The sequence below is a fragment of the Pollachius pollachius genome (genome assembly GCF_949987615.1).
Source record: "Pollachius pollachius genome assembly, chromosome: 14".
NCBI classification, from domain to species: domain Eukaryota; kingdom Metazoa; phylum Chordata; class Actinopteri; order Gadiformes; family Gadidae; genus Pollachius; species Pollachius pollachius.
The window spans coordinates 16,591,359-16,616,911 of record NC_136947.1 but is presented as its reverse complement, the minus strand read 5'-3'; the positions used below and the strand labels follow the sequence as shown (position 1 = coordinate 16,616,911).

The 25,553-nt window shown below is 48.1% G+C and overlaps 1 protein-coding gene across 13 annotated transcripts in view; it reads right to left on the bottom strand.

Annotated features, from left to right (window-relative positions):
- Positions 1-25,057, bottom strand: part of mbnl1 (muscleblind-like splicing regulator 1) — a 45,982-nt gene extending 20,925 nt beyond the window's left edge. For 3 of the 13 annotated variants that reach the window (XR_013812421.1, XM_079751224.1, XM_079751225.1), the window contains exons 1-2: positions 18,743-18,983; positions 10,736-11,790 (exon numbers count right to left, since the gene is read on the bottom strand). Coding sequence is in view for 11 of the 13 variants with exons in the window: in XM_079751224.1 (XP_079607350.1) it covers positions 10,736-10,909 (174 nt within the window). In the remaining 2 variants the exon portion in view is untranslated. Of the gene's footprint in view, positions 1-10,735; positions 11,791-18,742; positions 18,985-20,105; positions 20,543-24,985 lie in introns of those variants that run through there. The other 10 variants (XR_013812422.1, XM_079751232.1, XM_079751234.1 and 7 more) reach the window with 7 other exon arrangements.
- Between the last annotated feature and the right edge of the window lie 496 nt (positions 25,058-25,553).

The window sequence follows — 25,553 nt, the reverse complement described above, 5'->3', positions numbered from 1 at the left end:
GTGTAAGTTGTTTGACGCTGAGGTGAAAGGTGGCAATGTATCATGTGACCGGCCAGTTCACCTAGGCCGACCTATAGCAGACAGACAGGGAGTAGTGCGAGAGAGAACGACAGACGGAGACAGTATATCAAAGTTGAGATGGTGTTGGTTCCCAGAAATGCCCAGGGTCAGATGTCACATACACATTAGCCCAGGATCCAAACTTAGACCTCTCACTCTCATGTAACCACTGAACACACATGCACGCAAGCCGGCCCACACACACACACACACACACACACACACACACACACACACACACACACACACACACACATAAGCTGACGCACACACACAAACACACACACACACACACACACACAAACATAGAGGGTGTTTACCGGTGACTTCATTTGCCCTAGTATTTCTTCTAGAGTTTATTTAGTATGTTTTTTTTGTGCTCTGCACGGTAACAAGGTTAGTTTGGCACTGTTCATTATCTGTAATAACACCGCCATTCATTTGAGCTGTGATGCATCAAGAGCACCATGCAAGGCTCGCACTGCAGCTACCGTGGCTTCACACACAAACACACACACACACAGACACACATACGCACACAGCGCCTGGGTTGAGTTTTATATCATTATTCTCAAGCCAAAACCTCACAAACATACAGAGAGAGAGAGAGAGAGAGAGAGAGAGAGAGAGAGAGAGAGAGAGACAGAGAGAGAGAGAGAGACAGTGACAGAGACAGAGACAGAGTCAGAGAGAATCAAAGCAAAATAACAAGGTCCCCGTGCTCCATTTCGTCAATAATTCTGTTGCCGTTATCACAACCATTTCTATCGAGCTTCCATTGAGGGCAGACGGGATGAGAGCTACAGATGAAGACGCTAACATGGACAAAACGGTCCTGGAGATCTTTCAATTCCAAGTCGATATCAACAACCGAAACAGAGCTCCAAATAATGTTCACATGGTGTTTCTGATAATAACGTTATCATCGTGGTTATACTTTGTGCGTGTGTCAGACTCTCCACCAGACCTGCCAGGGATATGCATGTAGGGCGTGTGCCACACCGCATTTCAAACACTTTACACTTTCAGAGGTGCTCTTCAATCGCTTTTACTCCCTTATATACTCCTCTTTGATCATGGTTTTACAACACACTCACTCACTACACACAACCACACACGGCCCCATTCCCACCCATCCATTACCATAAGCTAACATGCCTGTTTCAGTTCATCTTGGCCGCGGTGACTGTAGAGCAGGTCGAGAGGAGGCGGAGAGCAGGAGAAAGGGGAAGCCACACGCAACTAGCCCTTGTTTGGCGGTGGCCAGCAGATCATGGCTGGGAGCCGGATCAGACTCATGACTAATGGGGTTATCGGCGCCGCTAAACCCCGATTCTGACCTTTCTTTAGGGTGTGTGTGTGATGGCAAATCTGATCTCACACAGCATAATCCTGGCCAAGGGTCTAATCCCACTGTCAACTAGTTAAATCCTGTTTCCCTTCCAACCTGGCGCGTGGTCAATGAATATGCTTTCATTGCTATTTTACTCTTACTCTCTTTGTGTCTCTTACTCTAGGTCTCTCTCTCCCTCCCTCTCTCTTTCTCCCTCTACGTGAACTCAATGAAATGTTAAAGAGAGAATCACGTGCAAAAGAAGAAAGTGGACTGAGATGGCAGGCAAATAAAGGAGAGAGAATCTGCAGATTCCTGGCTTTGACACGCCCAAACACTAAGCAGACTGGTGGAGGAATTTACCGGGGAGAAACCCAGAGATAAGCAAGGGAGAGAAAGAGCGAGAATGAGCGAGAGTGAGAGAGAGAGAGAGAGAGCGAGAGAGAGAGAGAGAGAGAGAGAGAGAGAGCAGTTACAGAAGAGGAGGATGAATGTTTTTACGCTGCATTTCTTTTCTTTTTTTCCGCGTTCCTTCCCAGAATCGTAGAACATGCGCCACCGCCGCTGCCACCAACCGAACCGTCACGAGCAACGGCCATGCATCCTACATGTAGGATGCATGGCCGTTGAATGTAGGCCAACGGCCAACAAAGACAACAGGGCGCTACCAAAGCCCAAAACCAACAAGCCGCGGTGGATGGCGGACTCTTAGGGCAGGACCAGGGGGCGTGGCACTCCTTTAATAGGTGTTGAGAGACGGCAGCCAAATGAATGGCTGTGCCCCGCGGCGTCTCCCTCAACCGTCAATGATGGGAGTGCAATGGGCTGATCCGCTGACTGACAGCAGATCAGCCTGTGTGTTTGTGGGTTCCTGTAAGTGACACTATAAACACTCACACAGATACAGAGAGAGAGACAGAGAGACAAAGACAGAGACAGAGGCAGAGAGACAGAGACAGAGAGAGAGAGAGAGAGAGAGAGAGACAGAGACAGAGAGAGAGACAGAGAGACAAAGACAGAGACAGAGGAAGAGAGACAGAGACAGAGAGAGAGAGAGAGAGAGGGAGAGAGAGAGAGAGAGAGACAGAGAGAGGGGGAAAGCTCTCTCTCTCTGTCGTGTGGGGAAAATGAGCGAAATAGAAGAGTGAAGACAAACAGACAAGTTAAAAAGAAATGACGCACAGCCCCGTGAGACGTGATGTAGGAACAGAAGTCTGTCTCCCTCAGAAAGAGCTTGTTGCTAGGGTAGCAGCGAGGGAAGCTATAGCGAGCGCACGGAGACACGGGGGTCGTGTCTGAAGGCTTCCAGGTTTAAAACACCTCAGACGCAATGACTGAGAGAGGCTGGAATTTAAAGGAAAGGAGGGAAAGAACGATGGGCAGAAACAAAAGACTGACGGTGCACGTTATTTAGGCGTATTAATCAGCTAATTGTAAATACTTAAGTAGACTGAAGCTGTGTGACAAAGCAGACATGCGTTCACACACACACACACACACACACACACACACTCACACATGCAAAAGTATAGATGGGCTAATAGACGGACAGGTATAGACTGACCAGGGTGACTTATCCGTTTATAGACAGAAGTTTAAAGGAATTGAAAGGGGATAGAAAGTCAAAAGAGAGAATGCAAGAACAGACCAACCCAAACAGAAATGAAAGGACAGAGAGAGGGAGAGAGAGCAAGAAAGAGAGAAATAGAGAGAGCGAGAGGGAGAGGGCGAGAGAGAGAGAGACTTAAAACCAGGCAGATCACAGCCTCTTAATAAAAGTCTGAATATGTTTGTAGACATTGTTCGCTATACTTACATCCTATTAGGTTACTGGGATTAGTAGTACTGAATACTAAGGATTTGAGTTAAGAGGCATGGGGAGTGTAGATAATTATAGCTGTCATTTGGCAAAGGCCCTGTTCGTGACAAACGGCCAATGATGTCGTATTCAATCAGACATGTAAAAACCAAAGGCGTTGCGTTCCTCATCGCAGAGATGGCTCTCCTCCTATGGTTCACAAGCGGCCCAGTGACGATCCCTTTGAAAGATCTAATTAGGGCTGGAGATTCTATCCTGAAGAGCGAGCGAGGGAGAGAGCAAGGGTGTGAGTGAGCGCTGGCGGTGGAAGCCGGAGCAGATCCAGGCCTGATTAGGATGGAGAGGGTGTCTGTGTGTGTCTGCGTCTGAATGATACCGACACTGCAGCGCCGAGGCAGAGTGATGTCATCGCACTTAAACCTGATCACCGTGAGGAAGGGTTCCTCTGCAGCCCACAGCCAGCAACCTCACTTCAGGACCACCACCCTGTTGTATTAAACACGTATATGAAGACACATGGGAGGTCTTCATTGCTTTTTTAACACGGACATGGCCTTATTAGTTAATTATGCATTCAATAAGTATTTGTTGTTTTGCTTAACGCATAGTTTAAACGTATTTGTATGCCTGTGGAAAGAGCCTTAGAAAATATAATAATGCTACGTGTAGCTGGAGCAAAACACAAGAGCAGAACATGCTCTTGTGGTATAGGCAAAGGCTTTGGAAAGAAGGTGAAAATACTTGAACTAATGTTATCTCTGTATCAATGTTTTGCCCTCCACAGACCGACAGAATCCATGTGCAGGTATGTGATGCCCTGCTGCAGATAAGCCACAGTGAAACACAACCAATACAATGCATGCCGGCATACCACTTTTCCTGAGTTTGTGGATTTCAAGGCAAGAAATGTCCCTCAAAGTACCTCATGCTGACACGTTACCAGAAATAATGCTTACAAGGATACTAGACAGGGCGGGAAATTCCAGGTTCAGAAAGTGTGAATGGTGCCATGCTTCTGACAGGCGTACACGCTCAACGTGTTGAGCTGTAATGCTAATCAGAAGATCCGGCTCACAATAAATCTCAGGCCTGTTTAACCCTCATGCACACATCCTCTGTGGTCAGTAAGTTACACAATATATCCAAACATAGTTTAATCCCTAATGTGACAAGTGGGCTCTTTTCAGTTCTGCGTGTGGTTTTCAGTGTGCTGATCTGGTATCTCCTAATCTGGACAGCTTCTGAAATCATCTGAGGTCACACCTGGCATTAACATGCGTATCCGATGACTGCTTGCGATCCAATTTCGCTTGCTATTTCAACATGCAGATGACCCCATGAGAACCTTTCCGAGGTTTGTTCATTTGTCAAAAGTTATTTTCATTATTTCATTTTTTTTTTATTGCAGGAAGGGGGAAAGAAAAAGCCAACTCCAATTGAACAAATATATAAACATAACGATTCAAAGTGTACACCAGCCGTACCTTAGCTAGATTGTTAACTTATATCTAGGCATATGGCTGTTTTCTTGGCAGTCCAAAAGCACCTGCCATGACTCAGCCGGGATCTGGTCTTCATTTCTACTTATTGCTTTTGAAATGTAATTTGTAGGCCTACTTGTACCTTGAACAAAACAATAACCTGATTATTGTGCGCAGAATTCTAGCTTTGCAAAATTGTCTTGGCCACATAATGCAACGGGAAAGTCCTCCTTTGTGGACCCAGGCATCACAGATATGAGGAAATATATTCATACTGGGGTTCAATATCAATATTAAAGTTTACTCAGCCTAAGGGCGAGGGCTCTAAGTCCAAAGAAATACAGGTAGAAATACAGAATGGAGGTCAGTGGCTACAGGAGTTCATGTAAACAGTGCATCTCCACGACACCAGCAACCGGGCTTTCAGATGGAAATGATTTCTGAATGGTTTATAAAAAGGCCGGTTATAAAGCCATGTGCCAACTGTAAATCGTCCTTCTAACTAAATGTGTAATTTATAAGTCGGGCTAGAGAAGTGGTCGGAGCAAGAAGAGGATTAACTCAATTTGAGACTTGAAACTGCAGGTTTGGTTTCTCCTCGACCAGGTCATCAAACAAACTCCACGTTGGAATTAACCTCCCGTGTGTATGGGTGGCCTATGATTTATGTGGTCGGATGCACTGCAACAGCTGACTCGATTACACATCAGCTCTCTAACCCCTCACAGAGCACACAGGCTAGGATTAGCGGGGCTGTTTTATTGGACGGTAGCAGTTTTAAGAGTTGTTATATTTAACAGAAATTATATATGCTCTGTTGACTAGCAACAGTGCTAATATTTACTTTTTGTCTGTCTGGCAAATTACTATTCGACGTGAGTGAGTGTGTGTGTGTGTATGTGTCCAGCTCAATGTAAACATAAAAAAAACAGTCCCTGAGAGCGACCGAGTCGGGAGAGAGGGAGGGGAACTGAAAATACAGTGAGAAAGAGAGAGAGAGAGAGAGAGAGAGAGAGAGAGAGAGAGAGAGAGAGAGAGAGGGAGATAGAGAGAGAGAGAGAGAGAGAGAGAGAGAGAGAGGGAGAGATAGAGGGAGAGAGAGAGAGAGAGAGAGAGAGAGAGAGAGAGAGAGAGAGAGGGAGAGAGAGAGAGGGAGAGAGAGAGAGAGGGAGAAAGAGGAGCGAGGCAGGGACAGAGGTTAGAGGAGTCGCCGACCTGCCCGTAGTTTAGCAGGAATGTAAGCTTGGCTCGAGGGAGCGCGGCCACCACACATGCACACGCCGCACGTGCACGCCAACGCGCATGCTCGCACACTTTGACTCCTTTTTTCAGACTTCTTAAAAAGGAAGGTGTGTGTTGTGTGTGTGTGTGTGTGTGTGTCTGTATGTGTGTCATTTTGTGTGCGAGGGCGGAGCGGTGTGCGCGGAGGGTTGAACTGGCAGCTAGACAACGTCTAGCTCGCACATGTGTGTGATGTTGTTTGTTCGGACCCTTATCAGAAGCGCTTTCTCTCCTGCCTCTTTATGGGCCGCAGGGCCGTGGTGCCATAAACAGGCCCGCTGGCCTGCTACTGGCGGGTTCACCCAGGGTCAGGCTGACGTGATGCTAGCCCCTGAACTCTCGCCAACAATGTGTGTGTCTGTGTGTGAGTGTGTGTGTGTGTGCATGCGCATAAGTGTTTGTGTGTGTGGACTGTGTGTGCTTGTGAGTATTTGTGTTGGGAGTTCATGGGCATGTGTGTGTGTGTGTGTGTGTGTGTGTGTGTGTGTGTGTGTGTGTGTGTGTGTGTGTGTGTGTGTTTACTCATGTGTGTCCAACACAAATGAGCACAAGTGTGCTGGAGTGTGTGTTTTTGTGAGACAGGCTGTAATGTGAACCATCCTGTCTAGGGAGGGTGTGGTGTGGAGGAAATGAGGCGAGAAGCAGGGCGAGTGGGACAGTGAAAGGGAGAGAGAGAGAGAGAGAGAGAGAGAGAGAGAGAGAGAGAGAGAGAGAGAGAGAGAGAGAGAGAGAGCGAGGGCTTTGAGAGGTTCTAGCCGGGCAAACTATAACGACCGTGGTGGCGGTGGGGTCTAATTTTTGCAGCGGTGTTGCCCAGGAAGCGATTGCTCGTTGAAACATTTTGCACAAACAAAGATAGTGTATAGTGTTGAGATGTGCTCATGCAAAATGAGCGCACGGCTTCCAACATTTGACTGCGTTCAAGTTAGCCATTAGTAGGCATGGCTCCAGAGCTGACCTGAGAGCACGGAGTGCGGCCAGCTATTATCCCTATCCAAATATTTACTGCGCAGCAGCATAGCTAAGCTATCTGCTCTTGAACCACCAGACACACAGAACAACTGCCAATAAGGCCAAATGCAAGGCCGTTTCCCAGCCACACACACTCACACACACACGCACACACACACACACACACACACACACCAATTACACACACCCATACTCAAACATGTGCACGTTTGCATGCATGAACACACACACAGACACAAACACAGGTGCACAAACACACACACCTCCAAATACAAACACATGATGTACACACAAGAAACTGATTCACTCTCTCACACATACACACACACACACACACACAAACACCCAAACACACTAGTTTCCATATTGGTGCACTCACTCAACCATTAATCAACGCTTGAACGTGTTGGACATGGACATGCGCGCACACACATAGAATTGTACTTTTATTAATATCATGGCCTGGCTGACAACCTAATTCTGATTGAGTCTGATTGACTATGTTGCCCAGGGGATACACACCCCATCTGGTTACTCAACCCATGAATAACACACACATAGGCCTGTGTGTGTGTCTTACAGTGTGTGTATCTATGTGTTGTGCTAGAAAGCAGGCCAGGGTGGTGAAACGACATGGTTTGGGTGTGACCTGCTCTTCCATGCGTTGGCGACCATGCGAGACCTGTTCTAATTATACACTTGTCAAAGAAGAAGGTCGATCCTGTCTCTTGAGCAGAAAGTGCGTGCACATACGTGTATGTCGGTTTTTGTGTCAGCGCGCACGCGCATTTGTGTTTGTGTGTCAACATGTGTGTGCATGTGTGTGTGTGCGCGTGTGCGTCAGTGTGTGGAACTTGCTTTGCTGCAACAAAACTAACTGGCAAAAGAAAGAAAGTTGGTAGGCCATCTTTGTCCTATTTCACACTCAAATGCAGTGTGAGAGAGTGAGAGAGAGAGAGAGAGAGAGAGAGAGAGAAGTAGGACAAGCAGTTGACTGAGGATATGTATGTGTGAGTATGTGTGTGTGGGTATGTGTGTGTGTGTGTGTGTGAGATTGTGTCTCTGTGGCAGGAAACCAATGTGTTACATGAACTCATCTCTTGCACATCTCAAAACACACAGACACACAAACACAGACACACACCAACATCCCCAAAGTCCCACACACACACACACAAACACACACACAAACACACACACACACACACCGAACACATCCTAACCCCTGATGTGTGAACACGCAGTTTGGGGGCTGACATTAGCACTGAGCACATCTGATTTTCTCCCTTGGATCTCGAGCCCCCCCGACCCCATCCCCATCCCCCTGCTCCTCCTCCTCCTCCTCCTCCTCCTCTTCCTCCTCCTCCTCCTCCTCCTCATCTTCCTCCTCCTCCTCCTCCTCCTCCTCCTCCTCCGCCAACACCCTCCTCCTCTTCTGCCTCGTCCAACGCTAGAGAGGCCCACTCTGTTTTGCATTAGTGGTGGAAAAACTAACGGGATTACAAAAAATAGAAATCAAAGAATCTGCATGAGAGGCCAAACTGCTAAAGCAGGCCTCGGTCCGGGGTGCGCAGGCCTGCCATGTTACTCACTCCTTCCTCACAGCTAACCTTTCCCTCACCGCAGCACCGGCGCATTGTGGAATAATTGCTGCCACGTTTGCATATACAAGCCTCTTTGAGATCCTTCTGGACACACACAAACACACGCACACACACATTTCCCCCAGCCGGCCACAGATAACACTGTTCTGCTTAGTCTGTTGTGTCAACATGTGGTGGACCACTCCGCTCTATTAGGTCATTGTGCTGGACTTCAGCCTCCACAAGGGGCTGAAGTCCGGCCAAAAACACAAAATGGAGCATGTTTGATCACTGCTGTCTTTTTTCGTTTATGCACACTGCGTATGTGTGTGCGTTGTGCCTGAGTCATGTTTGTGAATGTGTGTGTTAGTTATAAAAACACACTATATTTGATCAAGGCTGGTTTCTTGTTTGTGTGCATGTTGAGAATGAGGTGTGCGTGTGCGTGTGTGTGTGTGTGTGTGTGTATGTGCATGCCACACGTGTGTATCCGCACCATCCTGTGTCGATTGTAGTGTTGAAGCATTTGCCTCATTGTGTGGCACTGGTTACCGGGCTTTAAGTTCAATGGAAACTGGACACGGTATGGAAAACCCCCGACACGCACACAGACATACGACCACTTGGGCACAGACACAGAGATATTCAGGCAAGAATGCATGCAAACACTCACATACACACTAAGACACACACTCACACACACACACACACATACATCCACTTGGGCACAGACACATAGATATGCATGCAAGAATGCGTTCAAACACACACACACACACACACACACACACACACACACACGCGCACACATTGTGAGGAAACTTGGAAAGGGTTCAGTGTGGGCCAGACAATGTTCTTCTGTCCACATCTGGCTCCGGCGTGCGTGCATGGACCCAGCAGCGCACCCTTGTTCCCTGGCCTCATGCTAACCCTGCCGTGTGTGTAACGCTGCAACATGCATACATGGCCATATACATGGGCCTATGTCTTTCTGTTTGTGTGTGTGTCTGCGTGAGTGTGTGTGTGTGTGTGTGGCTGTGCATATATTTGAATAAGCCGGTGGAAGGACATGGAAACTCTGGCTCAAGGTCCGCCTATCTCAAGAGATCTTGTGTGGCAACAGACACACTGATTGTGAAGGAGAGAGATAGAGAAAGTGTGAGTAAGAGATAGAGAAAGAGCGAGAGAGGGAGAGAGAGAGAGAGAGAGAGAGAGCGAGAGAGAGAGCGAGAGAGAGAATGAGAGAGGGAGAGCGAGAGAGAGAGAGAGCGAGAGAGAGAGAGAGAGAGAGAGAGAATGGGAAAGAGAGCGAGAGAGAGAGAGAGAGAGAGAGAGAATGAGAGTGAGAGAGAAAGAATGAGAGAGAGCTAGAGCGAGAGCGAGAGCGAGAGAGAGAGCGAGAGAGAGAGAGAGAGAGAGAGAGAGAGAGAAAGCATTTGCCTTCTTGCAGGCATTTAAAAATAGATGGAAAATTACTGCATTCAGTACCCCTAGTATGCCTCTTGCTCTAAAATCCCACAGACACAGACATGCACACACAAACAGAGACAAACCTTCCCCTCTCGCTGCCCCACAGCCTCCACACAGGAAGTGGTTGTTCGAAGTGAGAGCAACACAATGACGCTCACTCCTAGCACCCTAACCCACCGGGCGTGATCGTTGAATAGTCTCCACCATCCGAGCTACCTAGGTATGTTTTACTGTCCAAGGACTGCACTCATCTCAGCTCCACACACACACATACACATAAACCTTTGTACTTTTGAAAAGGGCCATGAGCCTGAAAACATTGCGCTGGATTATTAAATGATGTATTTACTGCAGTGTTTTCAGTAGCACAAATGTATATCCATTCGGATCATCCTTGAAATCTCCAGAGCACTGGTCTGACTTTCCGAGACCCAGGAAGTTCAAGTTTCTCTTGGTCGAGTGTTCGTATCACCTGACCAGAAGTAGGCGGAGCCTGCAAGCGCACATGCTGTAGCCAGATGGTTAGTTTTCCTTTCCTAAAGCGAAAGCCATCTCAGGCGAAAAAAAACCATTGTGCATGCTGCTTTCAACACAATATAATATATTACAGTCTGTGTGTCTTCCCCTTTCCATCCTGCCTTTCAACCCCCTCTGGATGCTACCGGCCCTACATCTGGATTTTTATCATCAGTCTGTGGGGATCTTTATGTTTTTAGATGTTCAATGTGTAGCGTACCTTGAGAGAGTCAAAGCAGGCGATGACTCGGCCGTTCTCCACCTGACAGCTCTTGGCGGGGTGGGCGAACTTGCACTCCTGGTCGGTGCGCGAGCAGGTGCCCCTCTGGAACTCTCTGCAGACCTCCAGAGTCAGCCATTTTGTGTCGCGCATATGTGCTATGTTCATCGCCATGGCAGCGGGTCGGGAATCCAAAAAAGTATTCCAAAAAACTTGAATCGAGGGTTTAGCAGAAGAAAAAAAACTATAAAGTGCCCCTCGAGTTAGCCAGATGTCGTTTCGTTTACGCAAACTCTCAACGTTAAAGCATACAGGGGAGAGGAAAGACTGACTTCCTATTGACTGGGGAACACCACAGCCGCCGAAAATACCTTTTTGTTGCAAGTTATAATCAAGCCAATGTTTACTCTACGTTAGTAGGTCATTTTCTTGGCCAGACAGCCGGGGAAGAGAAAGGGAAAAAATAAATCCAGCAGACAGTTTTTCCTGACAACCAAGGGGCTTCTCTCTCCTTGACGTGTCTTCAGAGCCCTGGCAGACAGGGGAGCAGGCCAGACCGAGGTCCTGTCCCAGCGGGGTTCGACCAGGATCTCTGTGCGGGGGTTCAGTGTCTCGGGGCCAGCAAAAGACCCACTCGTGGTGGTGGTGGTGGGGGCCTGGTGGACCGAAGGCAAGGCGGGTAGAGAGGCCTGAGTGAGCCCGGCTATGTGGCGGACCGGTGGGTGGGTGCTGGTGGCTGGGCAGCGGCAGCAGCAGTAGATGAGTAAGACTTTTGGCAGGTGGGGGGAGTGGTGATGGACCGTGGGGGGGGGGGGGGTGGGGGGGTGTGTGTGTGTGTGTGTGTGTGTCTGGGCGTAGACCGAGCGGGCGGCAGGCGATGGCGGCACTGGGGGTTGTGTGGTGGTTAGCTGGTTACCTCGTGCCCGCGTTGCCGTGGCAGCAAGCGAGCGAAGGCAAGGCAAGGGGTTGGGGCAGGTGGGCGGGGGCGGGGCAGGCTTAGCTTCGGCTGTAGAAGCAGGTCAAAGCTGCAGCAGACGTCAGGGAAGGCACTTCCTCTGTAGGGGGAGAGAGAGAGAGAGAGAGAGAGAGCGGGTGAGTAAAACAAAAAGAATGACCGGCGAGATTTCCCCTGCAAAGGGGTCGGTTTCCCCCGCTTGGGCGTGGACGTCTCCTCATGGGCTGCCCCACACAACCCTCCCCTCCGGCCTAGAGCGCGCTACGGTCTCTGAGTCACGCTCGGCCACCATCGAGCCATGGAGCTGTGGGAACGAATGGTATGAAAAAATGCCAGCAATGCGGCGGTGTCTGCTAAAACAAATAAAACGTTCACCCGCCCCGCGCGCTCTAAGTACACAGGACGCACACGGGCTCATCGCGCCATGCCACACACAAACAGACTCCCTCTCGCAGCCAGCGGAGCACAAAGCCGCCATTCAATGGGTTTCCACCACTGCTTCTGGTCTGAAGCGCAAGGAATCAAATCAATCCCCGCGACCCCCCCCCCACACACACACACACACACACACACACACACCACCAGCCCCACCCACCCATCGGATCACTTACAGTTGAGTAAGGTGAGGCAAACTTTTTTTTGCGAAGGAAATACAGGAAGAGAGTGAAAGTGAGAGAGAGAGAGAGACGGGGGGGGAGAGTGGCGGCAGGGCAGGGACAGCATGGGGAAGGTTAGTCACTTCCATTCGTATGAGGCGGCGTGTGCGTTTCGCAGGAACCAATGGGAGCAGGCGGAGCTGAAGCAACATTCTGGGCTGTGCGCCAGGTGAGTGCAAGAGGGGAGGAGCCAAGGGGAGGTTGACCTCCCTGCAACCAGGGAGAGGCAGGGGAGAGGGGGGAACGAGAGCGAGAGACAGCAGAGAGACACGCGGCATGGGAGGGAGGGAGACAGGACATGGAATGTGCGAGAGAGAGGGCGAGAGACAGGGAATGAGAGAGGAGAGCTAGTGACGGGAGGAGAGAGGGAGAGACAGGGAGAAAGAGAGGGGACAAGCGAGAAAGTGAAAGACTTGGGGAGAGAGAGAGAGAGAGAGAGAGAGAGAGAGAGAGAGAGAAAGGGAGGGAGGGAATTTGAGAAGGAGAGGGAATGAGCGAGATACAGCTAATGACAACGAAGAGAGAGGGAATAGAGAAGTGAAAGAGTCATGGAAGGAGCGAGAGTGTTAGAGAGTGATGTGAGAGAGGGATGGAAAGGAAAAGCCAAACTCTACTCCAATTCCTTGGCAATTTAATAATAAGAACGAAAATATACGAAGCGTTCCTAAAGACAGACGGTAATAAGTTACGATGACACATACTGCCTCGCAAAAAAACAACCTCTCACAACAAATCACAGATTACACTTTCAATTATGAACGTATCAAAACCACGGCAGGAGTGATAACGTCAACGGTGATATCAAATTCATTATTTTAGCTCTCACACAACACAAATTCCCTCGATCCGAACTCGTCAACAAGATCACATGTTTGGCTGAGATATTCCCCGTCCCCTGGACGTCTCTGAACTTTCTAGCCACTGTGCCAATGATCCTATCCTATTTTTGGTTGACACCATTGAACAGGGCCTGCCATATGAACTCCAACGACTGGGACCCCCCCGCCCCCTGGAGGGGCCGCCCCGGTTCGCTCTTATCACAAGGGCCAGAGCGGCGCTACACGCCCTATTTCAAGAGAAAATAACGAGAGAAAAAGCCTGCCCCTGTCCAAACTGCGTGGGCTCCCAGGCAGGCCACTACCGCTGCTAAGCTAGCGCTACACTAAGCTATCGCTATTCGACCGCAACAAAACGACAGCGCTGCATTCCATAAACTCCGGCCATGTTCATGATGACCCAGCACTATAGATGCATGTTCACACACGCACACACACACACACACACACACACACACACACACACACACACACACACACACACACAAACACAGACAGGAAGGGTGGGGGGTTACACAGCGAGGGAGAGAGGGACAGGAAGGGTGGGGGTTTACAGAGAGAGAGAGAAGGAGGTATCGACCGGGCGTCACCTTGGATAACCCCTGCCTCAGCAGAAGCAAGGAAAAGGCTGCTAGACACAATAGACATAATAACCTAGTTACACACTCCCCTGCCGCCCGACATGCATAACGCCATGAATCAGTTTGTTCTCATGCGTATATCCCTCTGCTTTTAATCTCTCCTGAGAAGATAGCACCACAGCACCAGGGTACTGAGTTACAGGTCTAAACCCTGTAACTCAGTACCTTGATCATTATTCCAAGTATGACTCCAATACATGAAGAACTGTAGGTTATATCATTATTTGTACCATATTTAGAAAGCGTTGGCTGTAGAATAAGTTTGTTACAGATGAACACCGCCTTAATGGAGGTAAAACAAAACATTCACTCTCAAGGTTAAAAGGCTTTGGGGAACTTTGGCTTCAAGACAAAAGCAACCGGGGCAGCTGGAGAGCAACTAACCAATCATTAAATCCACCAACATGTTCTATAGATCAACCCAACAGACAGCAGCGGAGAGAGCGGGATGACTTGGGTGAATGGTGGAGAGCGTGCTCTGTCCACTCTGACTGACGGTTCGTCGACACAGGTTCTGTCCAGGGCCGGGCGGGCAGACACTTGCTTATTGACGGAGAGACGAGGTGGACAGGAGCCTCCTTCCCTATCGATTTCTCCATCTCAAAATGGCCCTGCGTGCCGGAGAGCCCTCCCCTTTATCCAATTCCGCTTCCTCAGTCTATTTGGGATGCGCACCGACCGGACCGCCGTGCTTTATTTCATTTCATACATCAGACGGACGGGAAGCAAACGGGAGGACAGACAGATGGGTTTATTCACTGTGATTGATTTGGGGGAAGGTGGCGTGCTGCACTGCACTGTTGACACGTGGATGCGCAAATGAAATCCCCGGGTTCTGCAAACGCTCTAGTTCTATTTTGTTCTTCTGTCCTCTCAGGGCTGTCCCTTCATCTCCCCGTGCCCTGGATCTGACTGTCTGCCGGGTTTGTTCCCGCCGTGCTTATCTCTCCCCTCCCTCTTCCAGTATCCTCAACTGCACTTCCTCCCTCTCCAGTCCCTCCAAGGTCTCGCAAGTTGGTGCAAGGTGAACAATAGCACCGGGAGGATGGAAAGAGAGAGAGAGAGAGAGAGCGAGAGAGAGAGAGAGCGAGAGAGAGAGAGAGAGAGAGAGAGAGAGAGAGGGAGAGGGGGAGAGAGAAGGAGAGAGAGACAAGGTGAGAAGAATGTAGAAGAGAAGATATAGGAAGAGAAACAGGAGGGGGTTTGAAGTAGAGACCATGAAAGTGAGGTATTGACAGAGACAAGACATTGAGAGAGAGGTAAGCCAAGAAGATTGTGTGTCTCGCCTTCTCTTTTGACCGCTAAGGTCATGTGAACAGGGAACACAGCGAGGAGCATCACAGCGGCGCCATCATGAGCTCACATGGGTCACGTGCCTCAGAACTAGAGCCCCACAAATCTGCCATCCCGACAAGCACAAACGAATGCCCGACATGAGCAAGCAACGACTGGATGACTTCCGTCCTTTTTAATGGGGGGAAGGGAGTAATGAGTCACCCGGCAGATCTCTATAGGCCAGGTCGATGGCGACGCTGGGACAAACACTGTCAAAGCGCAGCGTTCACCTCTGCCCAAAAGTGCCGCCTGCGCACAAAATGTGCACGTTATGGATGTTGTTCAGATTTGATGAGGTATCCTTGGGCACACAAAGTGGTGGTGGCTCTGGCTGTGGTGTCAGTGTTGTGTTGGGAATGCAGACCTAACCTGATGGAAGGTTACAGCGATGTGGAGGCTAGTTGTTAAGGTGGGGTGCTGTAGGAGTTGTCAAGTCTGACTAATTGCAAAAAGCTGTGTCAGGAAAACAAGAAAGAGGGTGTGGTGCTCACCCTGGAGATAAGGCTGCCTGAGAAACGACTTGGTTTGGCCTGGCAATGCATTGCACGGGGATATTACAGGAGGCACTGCGGAGCCACCTCCTTCCGTAAAAGCTGTGAAAATATCAATGGACGCATTGTGATTGTGCACACATTTACTTTTTTCCTTTTTCCATTTAAAGCGGGGTTGAGGAAAAACATCTGTCGCAATCACTGTACAATGAATACTCTTACAAACTATACCTGGACTAAGATTTGTATTTCCAGATGAATAGACTGTGGGTGAGAGCCTTCTGCTTGCCCCTCCCCTCACCCAAGGAAAAGAAACAGCCAAAGCATATTGACTGCGAGGTGGGGCCAGAGTGACAATGAGCTGAGAAAGGTCAGGGGGTTTGCGGGCATATAGAGCGAAATGCAACACCGTATATCACACTCCCGGCACTGTCCTCTCTGACCCTCATCTATAGACATACATGCTTGCCACAAATGACACAAATGCAGACCGACACACACACACACACACACACACACACACACACACACACACACACACACACACATAAGTTGATACTCTACCACCCAGTAAAACATGCTAGGGTAAGGACGGTACTGTGCCTTCTGGACAAACGCGTTTCCGACTGCTGCCCATTGAGGCCTGAGGAGTGAACCGCAATGCCCACGCTGAGTAGAAGGGACCTAGATGCAAAGCAAACAGCTGGATCACTATAATAATAATCTGAATATCATTGATTTAGATTCTTTTCTAAAACTCAAAAGATTCTCACTCCCGCAATGGGCTAGAACCCACGCAGGTCTGTGGTCTGCTATACATGCTTATTATTTGAGGTTGTTCACTTTTTTTAATAGGTGAGGCTCACATAGACTAGAAGTCACAGCAGAGTGATCAGAGAAATTAATAAGAAATTAATATCTGCAGTCACGTGGGTCTCTCACCTTCGTCATCATCACCATCTCTATAATTATCCATTGCACCCCCATCATAATTATTCCAAATGACCCATTACCTGTCTCTAGTGATTAGTTTAAACGGATTGGCGGGTCAGTGGATTGGCCAACGTTTCAACGGGAAAGAGACAGTTTGTTGCTTATGTGCGCAACACAAACAATGCCTATTGATTCCAGCAATGGAGAGAATCTCGGAAGACAATGACATCTCTTGTGCAGATTGCAGCAGCGCTCACTTACACACGCACACACACACACACACACACACACACACACACACACACACACACAGAAAGACAAGCCTGCGCATACACACAAAACACCATGTGTCCTGACGTATACTTAGCCTTTGTTAAATTAGTGTGTGCAAGAGCACATATGCCGTTCTGTGAGTGACTGTGTGCATTGGTACTTGTGGATGTGTCTTGTGTCTACCAAGATAATGGGATCCTTTGCATCTTTGTCTCTGCAACCATGTGTTTCTGCATGTGTGTTTGAGAGTGTGTTGTGCGTGTGTTGTGTGTGTGTGTGTGTGTGTGTGTGTGTATGGGCCAGACCTAACAGACAAGCCTTATGGTTTAATGAGAGGGTCATTGGCTCACATTATTATTTGAAACTGAAGAGAGCTTAGTTAGCATGTTAGCTTGCATTGCACCATAGAACATGTGCTTTGCTTCAAAGCAGCGACTTCACCACATAGTTTCAGTTTCATCTTTTCTTTCCGGTGGCAACTAAGTCTTACTGGTGTTCTACAGCCACTATAGAGTGACCTTCATAAAAATCGTATATGCTTCGATTATTCTATGTATAGCGCCGCAGTGAATGTAATACCTTCACATGCTCCCAGGCCTGATATAGGAGTACATATAGTGCTGCAAGTCATGTAAATGGACTATGAACATGGTGGATACACACCGTTCAGAAATTAGGGTTAAATAAGCAAACTGATGTTTGCTTATTTAAAATGTGATGTTTGTTGGGAGTGGATAGACAGACCAAGAATCCCAATCATAGTTTCCTCTCCCTTGTATGGGTTAAAAACACAGAATTCAAGCAGACAATGTGTCTATTCGCTCAGCCTCTCAGTTTCCCATTTGGCACAATATTAGTACAAAGTGTAGGAGGCCACACATATGATACCCTATGTCAGCTAGTGTGATGCTGATGAACCAAAGAGAGGTAAATATGCTGGTGTGGCCAACAGACCTGGGAAGGCTGAGAGTGCCTCTGTCATGAGGGAACTTGCCGTTAGCGAGACGGTACTGCGCATAATAACACACTGTCTCTGGGGCAGATCGCAGATACTGCACTTCTTAAACTCACACAGATATGTAATGCTGTAATGCAGTACTCCGGCACCAAGGCACGTGAGAACACACACACACGCACAGGCACACACACACACACACACACACACACACACACACATTCCTTTGAGGAATGCTATCTGCACACGTTTCCACCACATTATTACGATCTTAAACGCAGCATGACATCGATGTTAACATTGCAATCCGTCGTAGGTCTTCCCCTATGTGTGCCTGTATGTGTGTCTGTATGTGTGTGTGTGTGTGTGTGTGTGTGTGTGTGTGTGTGTGCGTGTGTGTGTGTATGCAGCTGCTTTCGCCAGTCCTACCAGGTCACAAGCTAAATGACAAAACAACTTTCCCCATCATTGCCCGCAACCACAGACACAACACCACATCGTAGCCCAGGGGAGATGAGGAATAGGAGGAAGAAGAGAAAAGGGGGCACAGAGATACAAGGAGAGGGAGCCCTGGCTGTAAAGGACCTAACTCGGACGGCAGTGTATCTGTGTTAGACACACTCTTGAAGCAGCAGCTTCCTTTACAGCCAAGTAGCTCCAGCTGTTATGCAGATGGCTAAGTGGGGCTAAATACTCCCAACTCCCAAGTCCCCCCCCAAAAAATGAAATCAAATTAAATTAAAAGTATGCATAAAACCCTTCTGCCCCATGTATTTAAATCTACGCACTGGGCAGTTGAAACAAATTATACAGCTTGATCTTTGCGCAACCTCTCCTGGACCAACCTCTGAGACAGAGGACGATGCAGGGTTAAACGTAACCACTTTTAAAAATGCCTTTTCGTAAACAACTGCTCAAATAAATGTACTCACGTTTAGTCCGGTTAAAACTTTAAACTTTCCCCACAGTGGAAAATCTGCCATTTCTCAGCGCCCTCCACGTTTCTTTCTCGTTCTCCCTGCCTGTCGTTTTTTTCTTTTTTGGTTAGACTTTCCTCCTATCTGCGAGTTACTCCCACTTTATGACACACACATGCAAACACTAACATGCGCGCATATACACTCCTACAGACACACAGAGCCACCCTCTCTCTCTCACTCTCTTTCCCTCCCTCACACACAGACACGTTCTCCTCCCGCGACCCGGAATGGTTGGCAAGTTTGTACTGTACTGAAATACGGTGCTCACCATAAAAGGCAGTGGCAGCTTCACATGTCAGACAAAATTTACATGCGAGGGGGCGTGAGTTCACCTCACATGGCACAAGCACTAGAGACCCACAGGCTGACACATTTAGAGCTGTATAAAAAAAAAGAACACAAGGCGGTGGGAAACTTCATTTGAATGGGGAGAAGAATGTAAGGAAATACCTAAAGGGTTGAGTATTCGGTGGAGGAGAACTTGTGCTAAAATGCTTGCCAGCAAGATAATTCTCAACGTGTCCGATGTTGAGTCAGGCTGGGGGAATGGAAGATGACGATCTATTGATCCACTTCAGTGCTTCCTGGAACAATCACGGCCCCACTCAAACACCCACGCACACACACACTTTCACACACACACACCACACACACAAAGATCCCAGATTAAGTCCAACCGTCCAAGGCAAACAGCAAACGTAAGTATTTGCGGGGGAAACGACAAACCGATAGGGAGACCAAAGTCCAAGCCGACTTAGAGACGAACGTTTTTCAAGTCCAAGACTTAAAAGAGACAACATCTAACTTAAGATCAAACGGGGAGGTAACTCCCAGTCATGGGAAACACCATAAAACTGCCAGCGAATTCAATACCATAACGGCGATTGTATAGTCTACCGCTATAAACAGTGTTCATGTCATCTTCCCCATTGTGCTTCCACCAAGAACACGTGTGTGTGTGTGTGTGTGTGTGTGTGTGTGTGTGTGTGTGTGTGTGCACGCGCATGAATGACTGAGTGTGTGAGCCTCATTCAAAAGACAAGCCATAACAAACAGATGCTAACCCGTTGGCCCTCATTCAGAGCACACAGACGCTTAAGCAAACAAACCCCCCTCCCCATCGCCTCCAACACATAGCCACATACTTCAGAAAGTAAAGACTGCAGCAAACACAGGGGGAAAGTTCTAGACGAAACAATGGCGAAAAACTCAGGAAAGAGCGTGATAGAGAGGAAGCGAGAGTGCAACGGAGGGATAGAGATGGATCGAGAGAGGGAAGGAGAGAGAGGCAGGAGCAAACAAATGGAGCCCTTACCTCTTACATCGCTCTTCACTTTGAACGTGTGCTTCCGCTTGTCGATAGACTGCCTCTGTGCGTACGTGTGTGCGTACGTACGTACGTTCTTACGTACTTGTGTGTGTGTGTGTGTGAGTGTGTGTGTGTGTGTGTGTTTGTGTGTGTGTGTGTGTGTGTTCAGACAGGCCGCCACAGCAGACCCCAAGGCACCAGCTGGACCATTCTCTGGCGGGTGGACAGAGCGACTGGCAGCAGTGGCAGCGGCGAAGAGAGAGAGGCGAGCGAGTTAGCGAGTGAATCAGCTGCAGCCGCGAAAAAACACACAAGCGACGGAGCTGAGCGGTGCCGCGCACGCCGGGGTGGGTGTGTGTGTGTGTGAGAGAGGAGCAGCAGGGTGCTTGGCTGTCTGCATGAATCTGTGTGCGTGGGTGTGCGGGTGTGTGTGTGTGTGTGTGTCCGAGTGTGTGTGTGTGAGTCGCAGCGCTGCGCCGCGTGCGCCAGTGTGTCTCCCCTCCCCTGCTCCTCGAGGTGGCTGGTCGGAGGGTTGGGGGGGGGGGGGGGGGGGTGGGCTGTTTGAGCGGTGCGGTATCGTGCCGAAGCTGCTGAAGCACTCAAAGAGAGAGGAGAGGAGCTGGGCTGTTTTTCTCCGGACGCCCCCAGCCTCTGGATCGTTCGTCTGCTGCCCGAGGAGAGTGCTGCTTGCTCGGCGGCAGTAGCAACAGCTGTGGAAGAGGAGGAGGAGGAGGAGGAGGAGGAGGGAGGTGGTGGGAGGAGGGAGCTCTGACTGCACTGGGCATACAGATCCTGCAGTCTTCCACCCCCCCTCCCACCCCTCTCCACCCACCTGCGCCACACACACACACACACACACACACACATGCATATGCGTGTGTCCTCCTTCCTCTTCCACCTCCCCTCCTCTCTAAGCGTAAGCCACACCCCCGCTAAAACAACACCAGGAAGTGTTCACTCAGTTACTGCTACATTTGCCTTGCACTGGCAACATTGATAGGAAAAGATAGAGGTATCAAAGGATACAAGAGGAAAACTATGCAGCAGCAAACCAACCTCAAAAAAAGGATCTGAAAGATGATCATATTAATTAATAATAACAATAACGGGCTGTGATGCAGAAGACTCAGGGTGGGGAATAGATGGGGAGGATGAGGACAGAAGAGGAGAGAGAGATAAAGTTGAGGCGAGAAAAAAGGGCGGAGGTTACATACCAAACATTACAGTGTTGGAAGGAATGGAACTTTAGGGAGTGAAGCAGCAAGGCGACGCGTTATGAAAATATTTACATGAACTGTGTGACAGATTAGACCTGGCTTCTCTCCTTCCCTCTATTTCATTTCTCTGCTTTTTCGACGTGGCAGTCCTCCACGAAAGCCAACGAAACAGACAAAAAATAGAAGCTCAACAATCTATACGCAAACTCCTACACAGACTGCATCCTTTTAGAATGAACTCAATACAACAGCCTTAACGTGGGCTGACTGAATCCTGCTAATTGTCTGTGCTACAATACAAAGGAAAAGCCTATAAAATACCTCCAACGCTCGCTCTCCATGCATTCAGAGAAGAGCCAGGTAGGGCTGAAGAAGCCCTCAGAATTGCTTGGTTTTACATCTGATGCGGCAATTTCCGGTATCCACGGCAATAAGGCACTAAAACATCCCCCAGAATCTCCTTGGTGCCGCAAGATAGCGCAGACCGGAATCTCCCGCTGCTGAACCCCATTTAGCGTAACAGTTTTCTACTGATTCTGTCTGCTGTTCTAGTTTCAGTGTGACTTCCAGGTTATTTCAGTGTTAAATACGAACTGAATACAGAAAGTTTGCCCTAGATTTGCTCTGTCCACAAGCGCTAATGCTTATGCCTGATGGTAGAGAAAGGCCCTTGGCGCTACTTCTTCAACAAACGTCCAACATCATCCCGTCCTCGCTGTGTTATACTGTGTTATTATCTTTCTTATGGCTTTTTCTCTCTGCCTGTTACTCTGTCTCTCTGTTGACCTGTCCCTGTCTTCTTTCCTCTCTATTCCCTTCCCTCTCTTGCTCCTCTTGGCCCGGTGTGGAGATCTTGGCAGCCTCTGAAACAGAGCTGGTGATAATTCATCTCTAATTTACATAGCATGCCCTTAAACCCTGGGTGACAATCTGCGGCTGAATCCCAGGCAGGAGAGCACCTTTTCCCCTAGCCTGTGTTAGGTTTCAAAGTCACTGTGAGACACGGGATTCACACAATTAAAGCCGTTAGCTTAAGACGCCACAGAAAAGAGGGATGCCTTTATTCACCGGTAATACTTTCCAGCATAAGCTACAAGCGTATAATAACACACTGCCGAGCAGACGTTGACAAAGGCCAGCTAAAGTGAAACAGTTAAATCAATTATTCCTAACAGTAGCAGCAAGACACTCTTGACCACAAAATGGAGTTTGTTTTGACTAACGATGGGGAATAGAATGATGCTATTCCGGCACCGCGGAGCGCACATTAGCAACGCCCCTGACGATTTGGGCTTACAGTGAAACTCAACACACTGATGTGGAAATTCCCATTTCTCTCTGTTGCAACTTGATGCCAGTTTGTTCTTTTTCTTCCTTTCCCTTATTCCTCCCTTTTCCGTACCCATGTATATATTCAGTTCTCCATTTTTCTATCGCTTGTCCTTATTTTTTTTACTGTCAATTGTCAGCAGTTGCATTTTGCTTTCTCTACATTTCAACTTTTGGTCATTTACCATCAAATTCCAGTCGAGGGACCACAACCTCTGTCAGGAACAATGCGGCCATCATTTACTGGCCCAGTAAGCACCATAAATGTATTGGGGAAGTGTTGCGGTTCCCACATGGGTTGTTCATTCATACCACTTGTGTTATCAGCTGCCACCCAATAAAACCTCAGAACAAAGGGTCACTTGTTTCATATTGAAAAATGCTTTTTACTTTTTACTCCACTTCTACTTCTGTGTTGACCCTGTCCAGGAATAAGTGGATACCAAGAAGGACATATGGGTGAATAATGAATGACTGAATGGAAATTATTTTTACTCAAAGAAGAAGTAGCATTTTTAAGAGAGACAGAAGTCCTTCTAATGCGTAAACCTCAGCTACAGGCTCCAGCTGCTACTCATCTGGGTATAATCCTTTTTCTTTGCAATGGTTAGCAGGGGTTTCTTCATAGAAGTGTGCACCGGTTTTTAGTGTAGAACAGAAAGGAACTTGGGTGTTGTGGTTTTAAAAACTGTTACTTGGTGTGTGACGAGCTAATTGTGTTTTCGAAACCCGTGGGCGGGCGCGCAGATAAACGTTGACTGTTGGGGAACAGGAAGTGTGCGTGATGTGTGTGCAACTGTGTGTATGAGTGTGTGTGTGTGTGTGTGTGTGCGTACACAGGCATGTGTGTGAGTGTGTAAGCGCATCGACCCTTCTGCTCACAACCTCTCTCCGAGAGAGCACAACTCGGTTAAGGGGGAACCGAAAAATATGACTTGCGTCCTTATCTGCCCTAAACCTACTTCCACAGAACAAAAATCTATCCAGATGCTGCCAACCCCTCTGACTGTGTCTTTTCCATCCATGAATTCCTTCTCATCTTCCTTATTCTTCTTCTTCCCCCTAGGCCCACTATCCCTCCCTCCGTCGTGGTATTTTTGCAGTTCCTTCCTGGCCTTAGCTCAACACTATGGCCTCAGAGCTCTGCTATTTCCCGGCCTTCCGTGAACCACGCTGGCTGACTGACGCGAACTCTCACTCTGCCGAGGAAATGTCCCCTCCTTTCTTTATTTTTTTTCAGGCAAGAGCCATCACACCTATCACGAAAGGGCCACGAACGCACATTACTTTCCCATTACGGGCAATCCCAGTGGCCAGAGGACTGGGGAGTGGCAGCTCGCAGCAGCCCCGGTGGGAAGGCCATGTACAGTAGTTTTGAGCGCTGCATAAAAAGAGCTGCGTTCAACGTCAGCTTTTACATGCCGATTTGTGTTGGAGGGTGAAGGAATGATTTAAAAAAAAGGAAGGAACTGACAGTGACGTGACTCTTAGGTCGACTACAATGTCAGGCCATTCTTAACACTCTCGACAAACATATTTTATATATATATACATATATATATAGCAGTGTGGTGCATCCTTGCGACATTCAGTATTGTGTTCCAACCTCAGCGTTTCTACTTTGACGCAGTGGAGGAAAACAGGTGTGACTCTGGTTGTCCGCTTTGAAATACGGCAACAGCCCAGTGTGTTGCTCCCATCTGACAACACCGTGTGTGCAAACAGCGTTCAAGCTCCTCGCTTATCTTCACCATAATGAGAGAAACAAACGGAAACACCCCGCGCAAGTTCTTTCACTTCAGTTTTTCTTTATCGCGCACCGTGCCCTTGTATAGCCTGCAAATGTGCAAGCCACAACCACCCCGTTTATCTCTCTGAGAACACGCGCCAAGCCCATGTTTGCAAAGGCACTAAAATGTAGCCCGTTTCACACTTTTCTATTTGAAACTTGCCCCTCACTCATAATTAAATAGAAATGCTTACAGTTCACAATTGAAAACAAACGGTAACAAGCAGTAACTTAATAATGCTGTACAAATGTAAATGTATATATTAAAATATAATATAATATTATTTATTTATTTATCAATATAATATATCTATATCTATTTAAAAATAAAAGTGTTAAGCATTACTGAGATACTGCTTGTGACTGTTCGTATACACACACACACACACGTATGTATATATATATATATATATATACATACAGTACATATATATATATATAAATATATATATCAAAACATTTTAACACAGATGATCACCAACCTTGCTCACATTGATCATTTTAAAGTTTCCTATTAAAAGAGTCAGAGAGGCTTTGCAGCAGCTTCCTACCTGTGTGTCTCTCTAGCGTTGACGCGCCTCTGGAACTGACAACGCTACTCCGAAGCTGGGGGCGCCACCGCGGTGCACTGTGGGTCTGATGGGGATCTTCATGAACAAGTCTTCCTGAACATCTCTCGTCTCTTTCATAACGACGCTGCCTGTTTGACCGCGGCCATGTCACAACTGCAGTCAGGTTGTCAGCAAACCATCGCTGCGCAACAGGTCACCATGACAACCACTCTTTATCTCATTTGCATCTCCTGCTTGCATTATCTCCCAACGTCCAATATGGTAACTCCTTATTGTGCCCACCCCTTTCTATGGCTCTCTGTATTTTCTTCTTACACTTCTTCTTTCTGTATATTCTCCAAGAAATGTGTGCGTGCGTGCGTGTGTGTGTGTGTGTGTGTGTGTGTGTGTGTGTGTGTGTGTGTGTGTGTGTGTGGGGGTGTGTGAATTACATGCAGATGTAGATTTGCATTCATGTGAGGCTAAATGAGTGTTTAAAAAAAGAGGAAGTGACATCTGACCGACATGCAACCTCCCAGATAAGCCGCAGAAGCAGCTTGCTCAAACA